This window comes from Botryllus schlosseri, chromosome 15, assembly GCF_051294905.1.
Source record: "Botryllus schlosseri isolate E-star chromosome 15, Bs_hap1, whole genome shotgun sequence".
Lineage (NCBI taxonomy): Eukaryota > Metazoa > Chordata > Ascidiacea > Stolidobranchia > Styelidae > Botryllus > Botryllus schlosseri.
This window is the reverse complement of record NC_137250.1, coordinates 20,790,024-20,807,404: the sequence shown is the minus strand read 5'-3', so window position 1 is coordinate 20,807,404 and position 17,381 is coordinate 20,790,024. Positions and strand designations below refer to the sequence as shown.

General features: G+C 40.1%; 6 protein-coding genes across 10 annotated transcripts in view; 2 read left to right on the top strand and 4 right to left on the bottom strand.

Moving 5' to 3' along the window:
- LOC145457416 (threonylcarbamoyladenosine tRNA methylthiotransferase-like) overlaps positions 1–17,381 on the bottom strand; it is a 264,970-nt gene that overhangs the window by 247,499 nt on the left and 90 nt on the right. The window lies entirely within an intron of this gene.
- Positions 317–1,808, bottom strand: LOC145457445 (large ribosomal subunit protein mL66-like). Its single transcript, XM_080335671.1, has one exon. The coding sequence runs from the start codon at positions 951–953 to the stop codon at positions 375–377; it is 579 nt and encodes a 192-aa protein (XP_080191797.1). The 5' UTR covers positions 954–1,808; the 3' UTR covers positions 317–374.
- LOC145457447 (uncharacterized) lies at positions 1,926–2,666 on the bottom strand. The gene has a single exon (XM_080335673.1). The coding sequence runs from the start codon at positions 2,640–2,642 to the stop codon at positions 2,256–2,258; it is 387 nt and encodes a 128-aa protein (XP_080191799.1). The 5' UTR covers positions 2,643–2,666; the 3' UTR covers positions 1,926–2,255.
- On the top strand, positions 3,462–4,677 carry LOC145457446 (malignant T-cell-amplified sequence 1-like). The gene has a single exon (XM_080335672.1). The coding sequence runs from the start codon at positions 3,551–3,553 to the stop codon at positions 4,097–4,099; it is 549 nt and encodes a 182-aa protein (XP_080191798.1). The 5' UTR covers positions 3,462–3,550; the 3' UTR covers positions 4,100–4,677.
- LOC145457412 (mannosyl-oligosaccharide 1,2-alpha-mannosidase IA-like) lies at positions 4,749–8,141 on the top strand. The gene has a single exon (XM_080335630.1). The coding sequence runs from the start codon at positions 4,760–4,762 to the stop codon at positions 6,581–6,583; it is 1,824 nt and encodes a 607-aa protein (XP_080191756.1). The 5' UTR covers positions 4,749–4,759; the 3' UTR covers positions 6,584–8,141.
- Positions 8,207–17,381, bottom strand: part of LOC145457402 (solute carrier family 12 member 4-like) — a 40,132-nt gene continuing 30,957 nt past the window's right edge. For 4 of the 5 annotated variants that reach the window (XM_080335614.1, XM_080335617.1, XM_080335616.1 and 1 more), the window contains 3 exons: positions 13,127–13,356; positions 10,546–10,685; positions 8,207–8,891 (listed from right to left, as the gene is read on the bottom strand). In XM_080335614.1, the coding sequence (XP_080191740.1) occupies positions 8,800–8,891; positions 10,546–10,685; positions 13,127–13,356 (462 nt within the window). In that variant the 3' untranslated portion in view covers positions 8,207–8,799. Of the gene's footprint in view, positions 8,892–10,545; positions 10,686–13,126; positions 13,357–15,822; positions 16,463–17,381 lie in introns of those variants that run through there. The other variant, XM_080335618.1, reaches the window with a different exon arrangement.

The window sequence follows — 17,381 nt, the reverse complement described above, 5'->3', positions numbered from 1 at the left end:
CCCACAACATTGTCACGAAGTGCAACGAAATCCGTATGGTCGAAAAAATACCAAAGTATCTTTAATGTAATGCATAACAGGCATTTTATTCTTTGTGGTGGCATAAAAGGTACATATTTGAACTTGGCCTCATTGTATATTCTGCCATGACATAATATTGGATTCAGAATCGAATCAATCAGGTACTCAATTTTGCCCAGCCCTACCGACAAATATCGATCAAGCTCTGAATTTGAGTATTGGTCAAGGTTGTGAAACGATGGTAGACTACTGCCATGCTAGTCGAGAGTCTGAGGAGTAGCAATGGAACTGAATACCCATTAGTGTTCGCTTTGCTGTGATGAGAAAAGAAAGACAGTAGGCTACATAACTGATCAGTGGGCATCCCGTAAACGCTTATTTCCGGTCCGAGGAGCATCTCTGACTGCTCTAGCGTCCCCTATTCTGAAGTAGTTCTTTCTCCAAGACGGTCCCCTGCTTCGGATTGGGTTTCGAGAACCAACAGCAAAACGCGTAAGGTATCGGTTCAGCTTAGGAACCTCATTTCCTCTTTCGTCAGTCTGCTGCTCGGACCCAGGTAACAAATTCGCCCGCTGCGCCATCTTTATAGCGTTACTGACTTTTATATGTTCGTTCGCGCAAAGTCCTGTGACTTCCCTTGGAAGTACTTCACCGTCGCTATGCATAAATTGGCGTAATATCAATACGTCTTCGTATGTCACTTGGATGCCGCGACTTCGTATAGGGCACGTATCGTGCACGTAATCAGGTGGAACGTAATTTGAATTGTCTTCGTCATGTAAAATTCCTTCGATAGTTAGCTCATCATTGTCTTCTGTAACTTTAATCTCGCGATATTCTCTTCGTTGGGGAACGTAACTGCCACCGGCCATTCCAAGCATAGAAGTTGTTATTCGAGCTAATCCGAAATTTATACACCTTCTCAACGCCATTGCGTTTTATGGTGATTACTCCCTACCAAGGAACTGACATACACAAACACAAGTAACGTTACGTTTCCAATATATCTTTTTGTGATGCGTGAGTACTACGGAGATGTCTTCAATGCTGAAAGCTGGCAACTTCAACGTCTTTCAAAATGGGTAATTGTACCTGCCATGAACAATAGGACAGAATGTTTCCTACCACATTCAAGAGCTATTTTGGAAATCAGCTCAAGTATAGCCCTAGTCTTCAGAGCCCCCAGTGGAATCGGTGTCCTGTGCTCACACTATGTTTTATTTTTCTATTATTTTTTTATTTGATTACTTTCACTTGGAGAATCATCGCTGCTCACCTGATATATCAGGCAAAACGTACCGAGATTCCAGTAGGGTTCAGAGCCAGCATTTGCTATGCTTATTCTTAGTTTTTGACTGATATCTCAAAAGAAAATTGATCTAAATTCTACTTCAGATTAGACTCTGCAGAAACCGAAGTAGTCATGAAACAAAATTACCTCGAGTGGCAATTTCAGTAGAAAATATAATGTGAATATTCACTTTTAGCCTGACACCTAGACTAATTTTGGAGAATATGTGTTCTGTAAATATTATAAATTCAACACTAAAATAATCTTGTATGAGGGAATTCGTTGCATTTTTGTAGGCTGTTATTTGTCCAACGGCAAATTGACAAAAAGGACAAATCTTCCTAAAGGATAACGTATGGTAACCCTGAAATACTACGGTAGAGCTAAAAGCTGGTTTTGCCTGGTAATCTCAGTCTCTGTGTCTATGATTGTAAACGGCTAATATCATGATGCTGGCCAACATGTCGCTACAGGTACAGTCTTCGCATTATTAGCAGGTTTGCTGAATTAAAAATACCTTACACTCACCATGGATATCTAAAACTAGACCTACATATCCCTGCGAACTAACGCAAGTCAAGTCACCAATCTCTATCAGGCACAATACGCATGATTGCGCCCAGCTGCAGAAAAGTAGCTCACTAAAGAGCGCTGGGGAGCAAATTGATGTATCGTGTTTTTGTATTTGAATGAAAACATGTCGGAATAATATATAATTATTATTGTCATGTACAGATGATTGTTTGGCCTTTGCAAACAGAATATACAATTATTGCGACTAATCCCGAAATTTTGCGAGGCTGTCGCTCTCGGTATTTCATAAGTGACTTCGATCTATTGAACAATTTTACGGTACCGTACGCATGCACCGAGTGCAATTGCTATCTTCGTCGTGAGACTACCGAGCGATGTGAATTCTCGACTCCGAACAAACAACAGCTGCTTAGTTTTTACCCAGACTTTCAAGAATTTTACTCAAAGATTGATCAGAACTTGTCAAACTTGGCTGTGAAAACTGCGAAACTGTTGTAGGGGAGTCGGTAGCTCGCGGCGTCACTTGGGAAAGTCTTCGAACCAGGATAGCCAAGTCTTTGGATCCCATGCGATCGGCCGGCACATCAGGCTCCATTCCCGAAGCGGTGCACTTGTCTTCCAACCATTTGCTCTCTTTTATTTGAGGCGCATTGGGAACCATCGACGATCTTCTTTTGACCCTGTTAGGATGATTTTTGATAATCATCAGTTCTTGCTCTGTTGATGATACCTTGTTCTCTGGTTTCAAACAAGAACAAGCCCGGCCCATATCTCCGTGTTTCCCATAGCTCTTCATGCAATAAAATCTCAATATATCTTCTCCAAGCGATTATGGAAGGCTTTATGACGCATGGATAATCCGGATTGTGACGTTTCCGAAGTCGGTGTTCGGAGACGACTGAGCCTCGTCATCACGAATGCAATAAATTGGTGAAAGTGGACTTTTTGACTTGCTGGCAACACATTTCAATACTCTTTCCTCAATGATTTTGATTTCGAATTTGTGTATAACGATCCGAAGTATCAGGTTTTTTCAAACTGCGTACGGCGTAACGTTAGTCCAATATTGTTACTTTGTACCATAATGGGAGTTCGTTTTACAGTAATTGAGTAATTGATACCTTGGTAATGACTACAGAGCGTTGTTTTAGGGCTAAAGTATTTAGCGTTACGTAATTCAGGGAATAACCTGCAATTTAGCTACAGTGCAGACATAGATACCATGGACTAACTTACCTTAGTCGACCGTATTTTCAGATCTTACGCAATAATTACGTCTTGACGCCTGCTGAAGTTCTGAATGTATAGTAGCAATTCAGGATTCAAGCTGCGTATCAACTCATGAGGCTGATAGAATGATGTGGTTTTATATTATGCATTGCAACATAAGACTGTGTCTTCTATCGGTAGTTTTACTGCATCAATTTTTAAGAAAATGAGAAGGAAGTTTTTAGTTTTGTGGCATTCCAAATCTTTGCCACTCGATCAAGCCATTCAACTGTAATTGCTTGATTTGACTGTGATATAATGTTTCATAGGCTACTCAGATAGAAGCAAACAGATCCATGAATTGAGCATTTTATTGTATCTGATGACACAGAAGAAACCCTTTTCAACCTTTTTTACTTATTAAATGTACACAGCATTTATAGTACAAGTTTGATTTTCGGTGTAAATTGGACACAATCATCATAATCGGGCATAATGTTCCGAAAATTTGAGGAGAAAGAAAATGTATCGTCTACAAGTCAACTGAAAAGCTCGGTCCAGCGTCAGATTCGGGCGGATATAATAAAGCAAATGCCGCTGATTGAAGAGTACATGCCGGATATATGGCCAAAAAAGGAGAACGCCAAGATGCTAAAGTGCCACGATCATATCGAGATTCTCTCTATTCAAGACAATTGTGTATTTTTCAAGCACAGAAACGGACCATGGCATCCGGCTTTGCGACTTTTACACAAATATCCATTCATCTTGCCGAAACAGCAAGTCGATAGGGGTGCGATTAAATTTGTATTGAGCGGTGCTAACATAATGTGCCCCGGTTTGACATCACCCGGTGCGAAATTGACACCGGAAGTACAGGCTGAATCAGTTGTAGCTGTCATGGCCGAGGGAAAAGAGCATGCCTTGGCTGTAGGACTAATGAAAATGTCCACGGAAGATATCATTAAAATTAATAAAAACGTAGGTGTCGAAAATATTCATTACTTGAACGATGGGCTATGGCATTTGAAATGTGGCGGTTAATCGCATTTAGCATATTCTGAAATGCTATCAGTATTGCAGTGATGTTGCTATATCGGCGCAGTGTGAGAGCTGAGGTATATTTCAAATTGCAGGAAAAATTGCTTACTATGTGAATGATATGGTATTTATGCCCTCTCAACAGAAATGCTATGTTATGCATTAATGATGTTTGGTTGCTAGTTATGTTGTGATGCGTAAGAATTTTGGTGTTACTATCTTGGTTGCTGAATACTCACCTGCTGTGGCAGCAGTCATAATATGTTGAAAAAGTGATGAAATGTCAGTCTCAACTCCGTTTTTTATGACAACCAATAATTATAATTGATCCCTTGTGCGTAATTCAATAGCTTCTCTCAGCTTGCATGCAAATTATGATATTTGTGGTTCAAAGCAAGTTGCAAAATTGCAGATATACAACATGCCTTCACTATTTCAATGCTCTTGTGATACATCTGTGGTGCAGTTTACCATGTTGAAAGCATCTTCTCGTGTGCGATCTATTGAATATTCATATTCCCGTTCCTTGTGAATGGTGTTGATGTATCAGCGTGAATATTGTTCTGAGTTCTCTACCGCAGGCGTTATTTATTGCTCGTTGGCTAAAGTTCAATATCTTATGTTGGTTCGGAGAGCAGCACTGTGTTTCTCTCCTTCCCCGATATGAAGTTATCACAGCGCTTCGCAATTTTACTGGGGCTTGGATCGATTGCGATATTCTGCTATGGAATGGTATTATTTCTTCCGAAAGAAAATGCGGAGCTGAATAAGATGTTCGAACACTCGCACGATGAGGATGCATTTGATAAAAACCATGATGTCTTGAGCAATCAAGATGGAAAATTACATGTTAACTCGCTGACATTACCGAACAAATTGCATAGCAATGATGCTCTGGCTGACAATGCAAATATAAAGGATGCTAGCCAGCGTAGAAAGATTGATGAAATTGCGAAAGATCATCTAGCTGCCATTGAGGAGGCCAACCGTGTCTTATCAATGAAAGCCCAGATCGAAGCAGACAAGGCCAAAATATTACAACAAGAACATGAGAAAATGCTCAATCAACTGGCACAAGCAGGAAGCTACAAGGTAGAGCCTTACGATTACAAAAGAGGAGAGCCTAAAGATCCGAGTATACTTGAGAAACGTAACGCTATCAAAGAAATGATGAAATTCGCGTGGGACGGATATAAAAAGCACGCGTGGGGCTCGAATGAATTACGGCCTGTGTCTTTGAGGAAGCATTCTGCGAATATATTCGGGAGTGCCAACACAGGTGCCACCATTGTGGACGCACTCGACACGCTATACATCATGGGTCTCATAGATGAATTTGACGATGCTAAGAAATGGGTGCACGAAAGTTTAGATATGAACTCTAGGACTGATATTTCCGTGTTTGAAGTCAATATTCGGTTCATCGGAGGGTTATTGTCTGCCTATTTCCTATCCGGCGATCCGATTTTTATGAATCAAGCGAAAAGTATTGCGGACAAGTTATCACCCGCTTTCAACAGTCCGTCTGGCATCCCGTACGCCCTCGTGAACCCGATCACTGGAAAAACTAAAAATTGGGGATGGGCGTCAGGAGGTTGTTCTGTGCTTTCCGAATTCGGGAGTTTACACTTGGAATTTTCAATGTTAACGAGAATAACCGGTGATAAATCGTATCTTGATAAGGTATTGAAAATACGTGAAATCCTCAAGAAGATGGACAAGCCTAATGGACTGTATTTTAATTACATCAACCCCAAAACCGGAGCTTGGGGTCAACGTCACGCTTCTGTTGGAGCTTTGGGAGATAGTTTCTACGAGTACCTGTTAAAAACCTGGTTGCTGTCGGGCAAAACGGATCACACTGCCAAGGAAATGTACGACAGCGCCGTGAAAGCTATCGAGAGCAATATGATTAAGAAATCGCCAGGTGGGCTGACATACATCGGAGAGTATAAGAATTCAAGAGTGGAGCCGAAAATGGGACATTTAACGTGTTTTGCCGGTGGAATGTTTGCTTTAGGAGCCAAGTACGCAGACGATGAGAAACATTACCTCGATTTGGCTGCAGAGATAACTCATACTTGCCACGAATCGTACGAACGGACGCCTCTAAAGATCGGACCCGAGGCGTTTGGATTTACCGGAAACGAAGCCGTCGCGGTTCGAGCCAACGAGAAATACTACATTCTACGTCCGGAGGTTATAGAAAGCTACTTTATCATGTGGCGGATTACAAAAGACCCTAAATACCGTCAATGGGGCTGGGAGGCCGCTCAAGCTATTAACAAACATTGTAGAGTCGAGTCTGGGTTTTCAGGTATAAAAAACGTTTACGAAGAAAAACCGCAGTACGATGATGTCCAGCAGAGTTTCCTTCTCGCTGAGACTTTCAAGTATCTTTACCTATTATTCTCGGACGATGATTTAATAAGCCTTGACGAGTGGGTGTTCAATACGGAGGCACATCCCTTTCCAGTTGTTCGTTGAAATAGTGGGTACTAGATAGACTCGTAGTCGCACACTTTCAGGCATCGAAAGCTGTGAGCATTGAAAGCAGTTGATCCAGCACTGTGACTATGTGTTGTGAAAGCGTTGAAGCAGTGCAATATTATCTCTGGATTGGCCAAATATGCGCATTCCAGCTGCCTTATAATATGTAGTAGCTTGGTAGACCGGCAACGTTTGATTCGATCACAACTGTCCATTTTTCGACTTGTCCCGAATTCTTCAAGCTAGGCCTCAACATCCACTCACTGTCGCCGCAGTGGGTGATTTTGTATCATTTCAAGATTCCTGACCGTTGTAGTTTTTGTTTAGGGAAACATTTTAGAGCCGATATATGAATTTTAATGTTCTCTATTCGCCATAGTATTCATTTTTTTAGTAATTATGCATCATACATCTTAGTTGAATTGAAGCACCACTCTACATAATATTGATTACAATTCGCTTGACTGCGATACGATCTGTCACTGTATGTAGAGTAGAAATGTAATTTTGGTGCCCGATATGAAGCGTTGAACTAATCAGTGGTGTAATAATGGTGTTTGAGCCCAAAGGTTTTAAAAAACGAGATATTTTATTTGCGGTGACGCTAGGAGAGCATGAATTTTGTTGAAAGGTATTTATTGCTGTTTTGAGATCTTCACATGTGTCACGGCAATGTAGCCTACGGTTGATATAGTCTACTCATCAAATAACACTGCTGCGTTTTGGTTACCTGCTTTTTATTGTAAATATCTAGCTGTTCGAAATTTGACACGATAGCCATGCAGCACCCGTACTCTGTCAACCCATTAGCTGCGCATGGCCGTTGTATCTATTTATTGTAGCTGCTGGTCGTGATCGATTTCTGTACCGACATCTGGCTATTTCACTAACTTGGATTTGTTGTTCTTTAACATAAAGTACGTAGCTATACTCTACCGTTTGAGCTTAAATATCCAGCTGTGGCTATTCTCCAGTCATAACTGGATATAGGTTAGAGCCAGAGCTATTAGCTTTTTCTATCTATAGCTATTCCAATAACTGCACAGATGCACAGTTCACACTGCTTTGGTAATAAGCATACAAAAGTATTTCGATGTTGAAGATAATGTATTTATTGCCTTACGTATTTGGCTGGAAAGACTTGTTCCGATTCTGATAGGGCAAATTATCGATTCACAATCGTACATCCATTTTCATGTAATGTTAGGTACGATAGCCTCCATCACACAGTCACCTGATTGCGTAAACATGTGTGTGAGCTATCAAAAATACTCTTCGCATCCGTTAATAAATTCTCGTTAGATCCAAAGCGCTTTTAGCAGCATACATCCACTTCCTGCTTAACGCAAATGTTGGTAGCCCGTGCCATGAGCATGAACCCTTTTCGAACGCATGCTTTTCCTTGATTGGTGCTTCAATGTTTTATATGCAGTTTGCGTGGTTCCACGGAGAGGAGTTTATAATGTTGAAGTTTTCTGTTGTGACTCAGACTGATATTTTTGCCTTAAGGCGTTTCGCAATGTTACAGAGTCCAGATTAAATGCATATGTTGAAACAGGTTCCTTTGCGGCATCGGTGGGTTTGACAGCACTTGATTTGACTATTATTACAGCAACATAATCACGGAAGATGATTTTATTAATCATTAAAAGCATGGGCTGACCAACTGTCAAGCAACAAAACATAACTTCAAAAGGTCATAACAAAAAAGATTTACAAATTTACAGACTAAATAATGCAACAGTCCTCTCAAATCATGATTCCGTTATACTGCTCTCCGCACAGCGACAACACAACATATAGCAGTGAACAGTGCTCACTCAAAGCAGACACACATTCGCAGAGGCAGATTGGATAATTATACTATATACTATGCAATTGCTTCAAGGCATGGATGTCAATGGTGGCAGGTATCTCTACCCATCATAGAAACAAAGCGCTGACAATTGCTCGCTCGTCATAAAGCAATTCTGAGACAGTGATCAATCAATTCGATTGTGGCAACTCTTCACCCATGACCCATGACCCATGACACGAAATTTCCTAACATAGTTGTATAGCGAGCAGTATGATATACTACATACTGGTACCCTGCGGTCTTAATGAATTAAAGTTGAGAAGCAAATATATATATGAGGCCAAACGCGTCGGTCGGCAAATGTGCTAGGAGTAAAACAGAATTTGTTGCAGTCCACCAACACCAATGACCTTTATTAAGAGTAGATGGTGATTACTTCGCGTCCACCGCCCCGTACCATGAGCACCCTCTCCAAGCCTTCGGTGAGAACCTCCAGAAACTCCATATCTAAGATTGAATGGGTGTATTACATTACAGAGAAGAGTGGCTGATGCAAATGAACAGTATCGAGCTTCACAAATCTTTTGTGGCGCTTCAGCAATTCTATATGCAAGTCAAGATGGGTTAAGTTGGAAAATGTCATAACCGAGATTTTAAAGCATTTCCAGAAAAATAGCTTAGGAGGCACTTTTATCGCTGTCAACAGGAGACTGTAACAAATCTCAAAACAACATCGAGTGAAGGTACTGAGAAAGTAATTTCAAAAGACAGATTCAGTCAGGGGATACGCGGCTACTTTCAATATATATTTTGCGACTTAAGAAAACGGCAAATAGACAGAATTTTTTGATATAGTATTCCAATACCTTGATACGGGGACTATTTCATGCGGTCCTCAAGAGTATTTCGCTCGTAAGTGCCACGCAAACTTGCCACAAAGCTACTTCCAAATCATAAACAGTAAGTAATTTCGCATAAAAATTGGAAACAAACTTCACTAGAATTAAAACTGCAGTTTTGTAATTAGATTAACAATACCGAATTCACAAAAACTTGGACATTGATTGAAGTTCACCATCGCACTATTCTTGTCTTGTCTTTATTAGAATTAGAATTGTAGCTAGACTAGAATTAGAATTATAGCTACATCAGTTATTCCATATTAGGATAGAATTAGAATTATAGCTACAGTTTGTTTCCAAAATAGACTAGAATTGGAAATATAGCTACATCAGTTATTCCGAATTAGGATAGAATTAGAATTATAGCTACACAATTTATTCCGAATTGGACTAGAATTATAGCTACAGTTTGTTTCCAAAATAGACTAGAATTAGAAATATAGCTACATCACTTATTCCGAATTAGGATAGAATTAGAATTATAGCTACACAATTTATTCCGAATTGGACTAGAATTATAGCTGCAGTTTGTTTCCGAAATAGACTAGAATTAGAAATATAGCTACACCACTTATTCCGAATTAGGATAGAATCAGAATTATATCTACACAATTTATTCCGCATTGGACTAGAATTATAGCTACAGTTTGTTTCCAAAATAGACTAGAATTAGAAATATAGCTACATCACTTATTCCGAATTAGGATAGAATGAGAATTATAGCTACGTTACTTATTCCGAATTAGACTAGAATTAGAATTAAAGCTACACGACTTATTCCGAATTAGACTAAAATTATACTTAAAGGCACCTACGTAGTTTTTAAAAAATTAGGTTAGAATTAAAGCATAGCTGCAGAGTTATTTCCAAAGTAGATTAAAATCACTGAATTCGAGAAAACTTGGAAATTCAATCAAGTTCAGTTCATGTCAAACAAGACTTCGTTCTCATTAGCACGAGAATAGCGAATGGTTGCACGGCAAGATTTTCTCGTTTCGAACTATACAGTTTTCCTGTGGCATCAAGTTAGATAAGAATTGAAATAGAGCATGGAAACATTCCACAAATTAGATTAGAAGTAGAATTAGAGAACAGAAAGATTTCACAAATTGGATTATAGTTAGATTATCGACATTTCGCTCTAACTAGTTTATTAGACAAACGTAATTTCTAGTTGCTATTAGACAAACGTAATTTCTAGTTGCCCAAGTCTGCAATCTACAAACCACCGCCACATCGTCAAAGGAACAGCCACTCACAGTTGGCCTCTCTTTGCGGATGCCCGCCTTTGGGAGGTCCCGGCAGGTTGAGAATCACGACTTTGGCTTGATGCGACCTGTTGACGATCACTTCATTGAGCTTGACGGCGGTATGCATCCTTCTGATGTTCATGGAGTTTCTAAAGACGCACAGCGTGACTCCGTTAGATTTCGTCAACCTTCGACTTGCGGAAGTGACGGCTACAATTGAATGAACCCGAATATTCTCGGCTGACACTCGTCAGGGGTCATCGTCAGCAACTAGCGGAGTCTTCAGAGGAACATTTTCTCTCAACCCCATAAAATTGTTAGGCTGTCAGTAGGGATGATGCACACCAAATTTGGCTCAATTCCAGCCACTAGAAGCGAAGTTATTGCAGTAGAAAAATTTCCAAATCCATGATTTTAAAATAAATAATTAAGGAGTTAGTCACCGTAAATACTATTTTTTCTAATCCAAATTTTTCTACTGCAATAGCTTCGCTTCTAGTGGTTGGAATTGGAATACAGCTATCCTGTGGCATTTTTTAGAGGACCAGAATGGAATTAGAATTGGAGCGAAGAAACATTTCACAAATTACATTAGAATTAGATTACCGGCATTTAGCTCAAATTAGTACTATAATCATCTATTCCAAATCTTCCTAAAATATCATAATCATGGCAATCATACGCTTTAATACAGATGGTATCTGTCTACCGCATAGGCTTAATTTCGAGTATTTGATTGCCTATGGTGGATTGCCTTTGGATGCTGAATCAGCCCTGTATCGGGAGCAATAGTTTGAGTTAAGCGGTAGAAATTGCTGTTTGTTGAGACACTCCAAGACACCATAAGAGTGACAATTGATCACTTCCTGTGCATACTTATTACCGAGTGTGCAGGGCTGGTAGTCATCACTAGTAGCCAAACAAATACCGTAATTTTCCAAGTATAGTACGGCCCCATGTATAATACGCACCCTTAAAATGGCATGCAAATTCTGGGAAAAAGCCTGTACCCATGTATAGTGCGCACCCCGCATTCACAGTACATGAATAGCTGTGTTTTAGTACGCGATGTTGTTCTGTTTTGCGATGTCACTATCGAACAATCATGACATAACCATCGCTACTCATTATGCAATTAACGGCATTGTCTCTAAACGATAGTACAGGGCAGCCAAAGCCTGCGAGGCTGGCGACGCGATAGTTCGGGCCAGTCTTGCGCACGAGGCCTATTACAGATGCGATTGCTAATCATTATACAAGTAACGGTATTGCCTCTATACGATAGTAGATAGCAGCCAAAGCCTGCGAGGCCGGCGACATCTTGCGCACGAGGTCAGATGCGATTGCTCAGGCCAACGGTTATGTCGTGCACACCACGCCTGTTGGAGGTGCGACTGATTACGCAAGCGATTATATTTTGCGCACAGGGCACATGGCCTGTCGATGAATTAGCGAGGATTGCAACGCGCGCGTTCAGCAATCAATGAATGACCTAATATCGCGCGTGCAAACGGCAAACCAACTCAGCAGGAGATTGAGTGCTGTGCAGACGACTCCGTTGATTGGCAACACGCTTTTTGCTAATTGGTAGCGCGCTACACTCTATAATACGAATTACTGGGCTCGATGGCTGAAAGTGATGCGCGATTGGAAACAAACATAAAGAAAGGTGTGATTTCAAGTTCTTTATCGAGGGAGATTTTTTTTAAGCGTGTTGTTCCCATGTATAATACGCACCCCCCCGATTGTAGGGCAAAAAATCGTGAAAATTTTGCGGATTATACATGGAAAATTACGGTAGTGGGACAAAATCGGCTGCACAGACGAATCTCGCTAATTAACTGCGCGCAACACTGATAATACGACTGAATACTAGTGTCAGAATGGCCATTTCAAAAAGGAAAGGGTTTCGCGTTTCAAAATGGGGGTGGGGGGGGGGGTGTTATTTAGCATTCACACAGCCTTAATAATCAATTCTGCCACATTTTGACGTCATCGAGCTCGCATACCTACGGAAAATCAGAGTTCAGCGCCTACGGTAGCTATAATTGTTGTAGTTATTACAGTTAGCTGTATGCAACTGTACTGTAGTTATCATTCCAATTCCGGTCTGAGTTGGAAAAGAAATTGCGTAGCCTTAATTCTAATTATAATGTAATTTGAAAAGAAAACAGTATGTATCATTCTAATTATAATCGTATTCAGAAAAAAATCTGCAGTTATCATTTTAATTCTAGTCAGTTTTGGGAAAACACTGTAGCTGTAATTCTAGTTCTAATCTAATTCTAAAAAACTGTAGGTATTCTAATTCCGGTCTGAGTTGGAAAAGAAATTGCGTGGCTATAATTTAAATTTGAAAAAAAATGTATGGTATAATTCCAATTCTAATCAAATATAGAAAAAAAACCATAATTCTAGTTCCAGTCTAATTTTGAAATAAAAGACACTGTAGCTATAATTCACATTTTAATATAATTTGAAATACACTATAGCTATATTTATAATTCTAATCAATATAGAAAATCTGAAAATTTTCCAAGTGTTCCAAGCCTGCTTTACAGTACTACAAATAGCAGTGCAATCATCTCACGGTTTGAGATCGAGCAATTTCCCGAATCCTTTCCCTTCCGCCTTGGCGCCGTTCGAAGTCTCCGGCTCGTTCTCGTCAAACCGCACGGTCCCCGCCTTCTTCTGCTCGGCCAATTTGGCGGGGGTCCACGTCATTTCGTGCATGGCCGGTTCCGCGTCGTCGAAACCGCCTTGCTGGTAACCGCGCATCGCCGTGTTGCTGTCTCTCAATTTGTTCATCATCGCGCCGATCTGCGGCAGAGAGACAAGCGGGTTAAAATCTACGGTTGGGAACAATGATTTTGTCCAGTACTGAAATTATATGGTCCCTGCCACTACGAGCTGATTTGTAAACAAGAAATACAGCTTTTATAGTATTTTATGGAACTGGGCTTCGCAAATTAGAGGGCCTGAATGATTCGATTCTGAAACGAGTGTTCGTCTTCCAGCAAAGTATCGTATGAATGATGTGTTTGAAAAAAAAAATATGTTAGGGTTACCATATTCCGAGATCTCTAAATGAGGACACTTCAGGGTTGTAACCAAGTCACAAGGCTCCGAGTCACAAGTCAATCTCACTTTTATAGTTTTGACTCGAGTCAAGTCGAGTCATTTTCAGTTCGCCACCGAGTCAAGTCCGAGTCCAAGTCAGCGACCAGAGGCTCGAGTCCGAGTCATGGTATTATGACTCGAGTCGAGTCCAAGTCATTATGTTGACTGACCAGTTTCCAGTTAAAGTCTTGTAAAATCCACTTTTTATAACTCTACTTGGTGATATCGAATGGTTCGCATTTATAATATACCAATTTTCCTCATTTTTAGCAGTTTCTGGTCGCATTTCAAGTACCAGTAACATTAGACAAATTCTTAACAGTGTGGTTACTTTGCTATTCTTCGAAATGACAATGAAATATCGGTCTTGGCAGTCTGAGTATCGAGTCATATGACTTGGTTCGAGTCATGCGCAATGACTCGAGTCCAAGTCGAGTCAATACACAGATTGACTTGAGTCGAGTCGAGTCATTTCCTTATTTTGAGAAAATGACTCGAGTCAAGTCGAGTCATCATAAAATCGTGACTCGAGTCAGACTCGAATCGAGTCATGACTCGAGTCATTACAACCCTGGGACACTTTCCGAAGGCTGCAAAAATTATCACAGCGGACCAGAAAACGGGTGATTTTCAAATTTATACATCTAATCTCGTTGCGTTTATAAAAAAAGGTCATCTTCAAACTCTACTCCCAAAGGACCTGTTTATAGCTTATATTAGATAATTTGACAATTCTTTTTGATATTTTAAGCTATAAAGGAGGTCAAATTGGCAAAGATGAGGACATTTCTTGAATAAGGACATCTGGTAACCCTAAAAAATGTACTTTTTATAAGACGGCAAAGAATACAATACCAGTTCTACATCACATTAAAGGTGTTCTTGCGACCATACCTATCTCAACGCACTGCGACAATGCTGTGGGTTGATTTTGACTTCGCAGCAAAGCTGTCTCCACTAAAGTAGCTTTGTACTATATGATTCATATGCAGCGATAGGACTAATCAAGATTGTCAGACGGGCTACGATTTTCAAACAGCTTCACAATAAAAGGTGATAGAAACGGGACAATGAAACGGATGGAAACAGTTAATCACCACGCATTCACTGAGCAGCAAAATCGCCGACAGGACGGAACTATAGTTACTATAGACGACACCAACCAGGAAGCATATATCCAGTACGCTAATTTCAACGACTATGACACATCGATGTTCCTATCCAAAACAGACCATACCTATTTCAGTGCGATAATACCATGACTGACGGGCCCAACCTATTACAGTTGTGACTGGTCTAGCAGGAAATAGCTTGCTGACTTGACTACCTATATTACTGCCTGAAAACTTACACGAACAGTCCAGTAGGGAAGGGAAATACAAATAACTGGAAATATATTAGAATCCACTTTTGATATGGTACGGATTCAATCGGACACATACAGTCACATATAACTGGATCAACATTTACTGCTGATTACTGAAGATCCAAAATTATTTCTATGTCTCGAGGACTAGAAAACCTGATCACTGATCAGTTGGCACATACAGCGTCAAAAACGCTCTTCAAAATCCGTAGAGATTACAATCAGGGTTGCATCCAAGTCACAAGGTTTCGAGTCACAAGTCAATCTCACTTTGATAGCTTTGACTCGAGTCGAATCTAGTTATTTTAAGCATTTGAAAATCCGACTCGAGTCAGGTCGAGTCACGAAAAATCGTGACTTGGGTCGAGTCATGACTCGTGTCATTACAACCCTGATTACAATTAAGAGGACCAGCAGCTATAAAATTTAAAAAAAGCGACAAAATTTTTAATCCATATCATTTTGTCGGAAATATTAATGTGTTACTTGTCTTCCTACGTGATAGTCCTTATTTCACCACAAGATCAGTAAAAATTGCAAAATTTTCTGCCCACACCATTTTCTTTTACTGTGAAAATGCGCAATAGTGTTTTTCTCCACCGTAAAATTTTGTTATATAACATCATCATAACCGAAAATTTGCAACAAATATCAGTCCTAAATCACTCACCCATGACCAAATCTATATTTTGCTAAGTTTCATTTGGCCCTTGTATTGTATACCATGGTCTGAGTCACAGAATTTCACAGCAAAATTTTGGAAAATACATTTTTCAAATTTCAAAACGAGGTTCCTCCATTACGAGTTGCACATAATCCTTTCAACTTCTGCAACATGTAGGACTGTCCTATTACTTCTAAAACAGGCGTTGGATCGCAAATGGGGTATCACAATTTTGAGGTACGGTATTTGGCGTGTTGGGGCACTGTTTCTCTTGTAAAATCCAAATTACGTGGGCTAGAAATGGCTAGAACTACAGTTTGTGATATTTTGTTTACAGCATGGCGACACCTAGCAGCTGTGAAAATTTAATGGTTTATGGGGGTGGGTTGCACTTTGCGAGATAGCGCTGTTGAGGGGCAGGTCCCCTTAAATTTCATATCATGGATCACCACACCAGACAGCATTGCTCTGTGACCGCCTTAGCTACCTGTACCGTCGTTAAAACGTAAAGATATTCGACTCGCAACACAAAACCATTCACGGAAACACATGACAACGCACTGACGTCAAAACCAATCCCACGCGACACCTTCGCGCTGGCACGAAACGCAGCATGCGACTCGCGACACGCATATCACCTCGCTATCGCAACCCTCTTCTAAATCGGCGTTGAATTGCGCGTGTCTCTTTCGATCCTCGGCGTCGAGACTGTATTTGGAGGACTTGCGAAATTTTGACCGAAAGCTGTTACGCGACTTCTCCACGATCGCGTCAACCTGACAAGCACGCATTCAACGACTGGCTACCTACAGCTACATACCCTATGGCTGTTCAAAAATACCTTCTTTTTCAAATTTTAAAGCGTTTTTATAGACAACCTAACAATTTTATCAAGTAACCAGTAAAAATTGAAAAAAAAATGTTTTTTTTGAACAGCACTAATGAACAGTTATTGCCTCCCTCCCCCCCCCAAAAAAAACGCTCGGCACATTCCCTGCAAGTCAAACATAAAACCAACCAACCCTAGATAACCATGCTATCTCTCTCTACAGATCCTGGTCATCCTTTGATATGCTTAGTAAATATAAGTGGACATTAGGGCTGTTCAAAAATAACCTTTTTTCCTGAATCTTGCGGGTTACTTGATTAAATCGTTAGGTTGCCTTAAAAAATGACGCACACCAAATTTGAATTCATTCCAACCAATATTCGCGGATTTCGTAGAGTTTGAAAATTTTGAATTTGCCTAAAAATGCAAAAAAAAAAAATTTTCCAATTTTTCTGCCAACCCCATGAAATTGTTGCGCTGTCTTCAAAAACGTTGCAAAACAAATTTGACTCAATTCGAAGCCGTAGAAGTGGAGTTATTTCAGTTTTTCTTTGATAATTCTGAGATTATCCTTGATTGGTGGATCATCTCAGAATTATCATCAAAAAACTTGAATAACTCGGCTTCTGCAGCTTGGAATTGAGTCAAATTTGTTTTACATCGTTTTTCAAGACAGTGCAACAATTTCATAAGGTTGGAAGGAAAATTGGAAAAAAAAATTTTTTTGCATTTTTAGGCAAATTCAAAATTTTCAAACTCTACGAAATCCGCGAATATTGGTTGGAATGAATTCAAATTTGGTGTGCGTCATTTTTTAAGGCAACCTAACGATTTAATCAAGTAACCCGCAAGATTCAGGAAAAAAG

Excerpts from the sequence above, each read along its gene's own strand:
- LOC145457445 (XM_080335671.1), bottom strand. The coding sequence starts at position 953 with ATGGCGTTGAGAAGGTGTATAAATTTCGGATTAGCTCGAATAACAACT.
- LOC145457447 (XM_080335673.1), bottom strand. The coding sequence starts at position 2,642 with ATGAAGAGCTATGGGAAACACGGAGATATGGGCCGGGCTTGTTCTTGT.
- LOC145457412 (XM_080335630.1), top strand. The coding sequence starts at position 4,760 with ATGAAGTTATCACAGCGCTTCGCAATTTTACTGGGGCTTGGATCGATT.
- LOC145457446 (XM_080335672.1), top strand. The coding sequence starts at position 3,551 with ATGTTCCGAAAATTTGAGGAGAAAGAAAATGTATCGTCTACAAGTCAA.